Source organism: Ambystoma mexicanum, chromosome 1q, assembly GCF_040938575.1.
Source record: "Ambystoma mexicanum isolate Mex_15411 chromosome 1q, UKY_AmexF1_1, whole genome shotgun sequence".
NCBI classification, from domain to species: Eukaryota; Metazoa; Chordata; class Amphibia; order Caudata; family Ambystomatidae; genus Ambystoma; species Ambystoma mexicanum.
In genome coordinates this window covers 1,187,142,400-1,187,148,399 of record NC_090922.1, presented here as the reverse complement: position 1 = coordinate 1,187,148,399, position 6,000 = coordinate 1,187,142,400, and the positions used below count along the sequence as shown (strand labels likewise).

Here is a 6,000-nt window from a genome sequence, read left to right as displayed (position 1 = left end):
TGCTCTGCAAGATTTACATGTTCATAATTAACGGTGGGGTTTGGGGGGCACTGCGTATGATTTATTGTGTGATGTGTGATTGCGCATTCATTGTCATTTTGAGAACAATCCACTTCATTTATTGTATTATATGTTATTTTTTTGTGCACAAAAGTTTGTGGAAGAAAAATGGTACGGGGTGGGGGAGGAGGTGCACTTGAGATCTCTTACTTGAGGAGCCTCCGGAAGGCTCATGGTGTCATCAGACTGTTCAGAGCTCCCTCGCTCGGTTCGTCGTAGTTGCAGCCGCGTCAGTGGGTGATGTAGATTTCTGGACGGTTGCTTATCGTGACTCATACCGAAATCCGCCGCACAGGCGTGTAAAGATTCACCAATACGCCTAGTGCCTGTGTAGCCTTGTGAGCCTCCAGAGACTCATGAGACTCTGCACCGACTCCGTGCCGCTCTGCGGAATAGAGGGGATTTTGAGTGATTCCACACCCTCCAAAGCAGTAGAGATAGAAGAAGGACCAAAGTCAGTCTTTCCAACAGCAGCTCCAAAGACACAGGAAGGTAGAGTAACAGAGACTCACGAGACTCTGCACCGACTCCGATGTTTTGTAATGTGACTTGGATGGAATCATCTGATGTCACATGGAGTTTTCTCTGACTACTGTTCCAATGATGTCAGAGTGTTCTTGTTTTCTTTTAGAGTATTCTAATGTTAGCAGTTGAGAGTTTCTGCTTTGTCTCTGGATGCTCTAGCTGTGCTGGGGGTCCTTACACGGTATATCTTTCTAATAAAGCATAAAATACTATTTCCCGTGTAGCCTTCATCATAACAGAAAGATTGCTGATTGTAGTGATTTAGGTTTCCATGTTGTATTTGCTGAATGAGTAGAATGCTGAGTGAGTGACATGGAATCTTGCTGGCGAGAATGGTGTATGGTTGAGAGTCCTGAGTAAGTCAGTTGGTGTTATGTAGCATACCTGGGAGGATGCCGGTGCATGTTTGCCTGGAGCTCTGATGAACTTGACATAAGAAACATAAAAGATGTACTGGAACTTCATTAAAGGAACTGGAACATCAAGAGATGTCAGAGTCATCATTGGGAATCCATTATTTTAAAACAGGAAGCAAAATCCCCATTTGCTGGTACGGACGACGCAGCTGTCAGCGTGTAAGGAAGTGAGTCAAGCGTTTTTCATTACACGCCGGCAAAGGAGGAGTGCGAACATGGACAAGTTTGTAGGCAAAGTGCAAGTGTGGTCAGTGGCAGCGTTGAGGGGCACAGTGAAGAACATTCTTGCTGCATGTCAGAAGAGGCGCTTGCGCAATATGGACAGGGATCCGGCTGGTAATGGGTGATGCTGAAATCTATGACAGTGCTGGCAAATTGATGTGTGCGGCTGCTGTGGACAAAGCTCCAAGCTGTTTGGGCAACTGATGGCTGAGTTATGACGGTGGTCAACGAAAAGAGATGGGGCCGTGTCCCCAGAGGTACTTTTGTCGTCTAAGGGGTGCTGGATGAAGAAGCAGCATTTGTGGTTAAAGTTGTCTTACTTAAGTTGTGCCTTTAAGTTGCAGTTAGAGACATGTGAAGCCTGCATAGTTAGGAGACACTTGAAAGTGTGCGATTGTGTGTGAGCTATGAGAATTTTGAAAGTCATGGCCTCATGTTAGATAATAATTGTTGGGTTTATTTTGTGTTATGTTTAGCGTTGCAGGTTTTCTAACGATTTTACTCCTACAGATGGATATTTTTGATGAATAGGCAAAGTGGACTGATCTCCTATTGCACATTTTGTGTTATGTTTAGCATTGCAGGTTGTCTAACGATTTTATTCCCACAGATGGATCTTTTTGATGAATAGGCAAAGTGGACTGATCTGCTATTGTACATGGCTTTCATGAAATGTGATTTATGGAACATGCCACAATAATATTTTTCCTTTGCAGGTGGGACTGTTTAAGAGACCTTTGTGCCATTTTGTTAGACAAAGGGATTTGTTAGAGTTTAAAAAAAAATGTTTATGAATTTTAAAGCACTGTTTTGTTGTTGCAGTGTGGGGATGTGTATGTGTAAGTTTTTGTGGTGTGCTAGAGATTTGGCATATTGGTGATTTGGTGCTAGTGTGCTTGATAGAATTGTGTATGGTGTGTTCATTGGTGTTCTTCTCAGCAATTGAGTTAGTTTTTTGGATTCATAGAACACAGATGACGAATAGGGGGTGGCAACTTTACACCGTTGGTGTTTGGATGTTGTTCCACTCGGACGTTTGGAACGTGCAACTTGGTTCCGTGTAAGGTTGGGTGCACAGCATAGTGTTGTGTGTTGGTTGTGGCTGTGAGTATTGATGTGGGTGGTAGTACAAGTGATGTGCGTTTGTTTTGGTGAATATGATGCATTTATTTATATGAGGTGTGTGATGATGCTTCCTCATAGTAGTGTTGGTCTATAAGGTGGATCATTAGGACAGAGGTGACAAATTTGGGGTGGCGGCATAGGCACTTTTGGGTGCACATGTGGTTTTGTGGCGACATAGGCACTTTTGGGTGCACATGTGGTTTTGTGTCGTTTCACTCGGGTGTTCGGAACGCCCAGCCTTGTTCTTTGGTGTGTGTGGGTGCACAGCTCGGACTTGTGTGTGTGGTGTGGCTATGAGGTTAGTATTGGTTATAGGTTATTGTGTGGTAGAGCAGGAGAGAGGCGAGAGAGATACCTGAGGTGTTGAAGATTGGTAGTGGTGCAATTTTCAGTGGTGGGTGTCCTTCCTTTACTGTGTAGAAAAGGGGAGGGGCATTGTTAGTATGTCTCATGGTACCATTTGAACTGGTGACGCGTTCAGGTTGTACCGGTGTGGTGATAGTTCATGTGGTTGAGATGCACGCGCATGTGGTGGAGTGTGTACTGTGTGTTGTGAGTGCGACCGGTTTTGATAGGCGTTGTTGTTGTGTAAGGAAGGGAGATATGTAGTGATTTAGGTTTCCATGTTGTATTTGCAGAATGAGTAGAATGCTGAGTGAGTGACATGGAATCTTGCTAGTGGGAATGTTGTTGTATGGTTGAGAGTTCTGAGTAAGTCAGTTGGAGTTATGTAGCCTACCTGGGAGGATGCCAGTGCATGTTTGCCTGGAGCTCTGATGAACTTGACATAAGAAACATAAAAGATGTACTGGAACTTCATTAAAGGAACAACTGGAACATCAAGAGATGTCAGAGTCATCAATGGGGACCCAGAGCTTTACACTGATGAACAAGTTATTGGAAACTCCCCCAATTTAGGCAGGCGGCTACTATTATTTGTTCCCTCCTAAAATAATACTAATCCAAATGCAATACAATGGGGAAGGTCAATTCTCGCTTTCTGTTAGGTAATCTCCCTCCCAGGTGCTGCAACGTGTTGCCATGTATGCTTATGTGTTACATTTTGCTTTACTTGCTGGAATGAGGTAGTGTGAATACAAATGAGTGAGGGTTACACTAGATGTGTGACACGGGTCTGAATAGACATCTCCTCGCCAACATAATGGACAATGTGTGTGTGCGCCCCTTTGTATCTCGCTCCAAACATTGATTTCTAGAGACTCCTCCGCTCGCTGTCTGTCCACTCTCTTCATCCTTGCTCTCTTATCCCCTATATGACCTCTCTCTCCTTGCTTGGCTCTCGCTGGCCCCCATTCTGACCTCTATCTCACGTCGTGTCTCTAAATGTGCGTTGCTATCTTGACAGGTCCCTCTCGGCTCTCGCCATCTGCTTGGTCTCCGGTTGCCCTGTCTGAGCGGGTAGCTAGCTAGTTTGTTGGAAGTACGTAGCAGATTCTCTTCTGATTGTACCCTTAGTAGCCGGAAGCGCGCATGCGCGGCGCGAAGTGCATTGTGGGATCGGGTCGCTGTGCAGCGAGGCTGGTGGTGCTGTTGCTCGGCTGATGGCGGCGACGCTCCGGTGTCTGATTTGAAGCGCTCCAGCCCCGGCAACTCCCTCGTCGGTAGCAGGAGAAGCGCCCGCTACTAACCGTTCTTTTGTGTTTGATGTGTTAAAGCAGGAGGCGCCATGAGCTCCGACGTGATCCAAGTGACCAACGTGTCCCCTAGCGCCAGCTCGGAGCAGATGCTGACCCTTTTCGGCTTCCTAGGGCAGATCGAGGAGCTGCGGCTCTTTCCCCCGGAGTAAGTGGGGATCACAGGCGGGTGTGTGGGTGGGCTTCTCGCCTCGCCTCTTCGTAGGCCGCGCTGTGCGTTTACGGATGGGAAGGAGGTGGAGGCCGCGAGATGGCGGCGGCGCCCCCTCCCTTCCCCAACACGTGATTAGCGGCCTTCATTCAGGACGCTGCAGTGAGGCAAATGCCCCTGTGCAAACGCCGAAGCAAAATGCCGACGCGATCCTTTCTTGGTGCCAACCTCCATTCTTCCATGTAATCGCGCGGCGATAGAGCGGGGTTCTAATTCGGCTCATTTGTGGCCTAGGTTATTGCATGCATGTTTACGTTTTTGATGTACATGTTCTTCACATAATGGATTTTTGAACCATTTGCTAACAATCGCTCCTGCCCGTGGACGTGTTTTTGTATTTTTTTTATATTTTACTCTAGTTGCGGGCTATGCATCAATGGCTCCACGATACCCCTTTTTTTCGTGGCAGATTGGCATAAATAAACTTTTCTCGGGGCGAAGGGTTGGTTCTACAGTGCGAAGTTTCTAGTATTGCTTTCAAAGAACCGTTGGTGTCCCTGTTGTGTATCTTAACCTTTGTCGGTTTTGGCCACCGTATTGGCACGTTGCTTGTGGTCTTTATTAACAGCAGAGCATTTTAATGTGTGTATTTGTTAGTTGGGCAGCCGTTTCCTCGCAAATATTTTTTGCAATGCTGCATTTTGCTTTTCGTTTAAAATCTTTTTGTTGAGCTCGCAGTCATCCCGTTACTTGTGTTTTTTCGTAGACGCCTATAATACTTGTGTCACTAATTTAGTGAAGCGATTGGGAACAGCACTTGACGACAACGTTTACATTTTACCACATAGTCTTACTCGTGTGGAAGGAAGCTAATGGAAATTTTGAACACATTAAAAAGCATTATGATGAATACAGACGTTTTTAAGCATTTAGGGTTCAAAATGACCAGCCATAACAGATAGTAATTCAGCTTCGGGTTAGGTTGTCTTGGCATAAAGCTACCTTTTGGCTCCCCAAGTCAAATGGTGCTATGCTCCCATACCTATGTGGCATTAAATGTGTTTTTTGGATTGTGTATACATGCACATTCGGACTCGCCTAGAAGACATTTAAAACATACAGGTAATATGTAATATACAGTTTGCATCTTTTATGGGAGTTACATTTGCAGAAGGCTATGTAACAGATCCCGATTCTCCAGTGCTTGCCCCTCCTGACTGATTGATGCAGACTACCAAGGAGGTGCTTTTATCTTCACTGGCCAAATCCATATTTTGACCCGTGAAGTATTATTTTAAAAGAATTGTATTCGATTTGAAAATGTTATGCAAAGTTGATTTTGGGTGCTGGGTTGTCTACTTAGTAGGGTGCCTTTTGGAATTGCACCGGCAAATCACCTTTTAGTATTAAACGGGAAAGTTAAATGTATGCCTTGTTTGCAGGGGTCTGGTACCCATTTTTTTTTAAATGGGGAATTTTGCACTGCATATTTTGTCAAATCATTGACAGTTTTTATCTGTCCATTTCCTTTGCCAACCAGAACCACCAAGACTAGTATGCTTCACTTGGCTGAAACGATATTACGTTTAGGTGTGCCCTGGATGTTAACACATTCCAAGGCGAGTCTGCCGCAAGGTTTGAAATTAAGATTTGATAAGCAGGAGCTAAAACCTGTCTCTTGGTGTTGGGCATCACCCAGTGGACATGAGCTACCTCTGGGGAACTGGGGACGAGTACGCTGCACACCGCAGATCTAACTTTAACATGAAATGCACTCTTTTGGTCCATTATGTAAACGTGTAATAGTTATTTCTTCTCTAGTGACCTTTTCAAATATGCATGTTTT

At 45.1% G+C, this 6,000-nt stretch overlaps 1 protein-coding gene across 6 annotated transcripts in view; it reads left to right on the top strand.

The window, feature by feature from the left end:
• The first annotated feature begins 3,770 nt into the window (after positions 1–3,770).
• The window catches only part of SRSF11 (serine and arginine rich splicing factor 11), a 285,307-nt gene continuing 283,077 nt past the window's right edge, over positions 3,771–6,000 (top strand). For 3 of the 6 annotated variants that reach the window (XM_069641920.1, XM_069641923.1, XM_069641921.1), the window contains exon 1: positions 3,846–4,151. In XM_069641920.1, coding sequence (XP_069498021.1) covers positions 4,036–4,151 — 116 coding nt within the window. In that variant the 5' untranslated portion in view covers positions 3,846–4,035. Of the gene's footprint in view, positions 4,152–6,000 lie in introns of all 6 variants that reach the window. The other 3 variants (XM_069641924.1, XM_069641922.1, XM_069641919.1) reach the window with 3 other exon arrangements.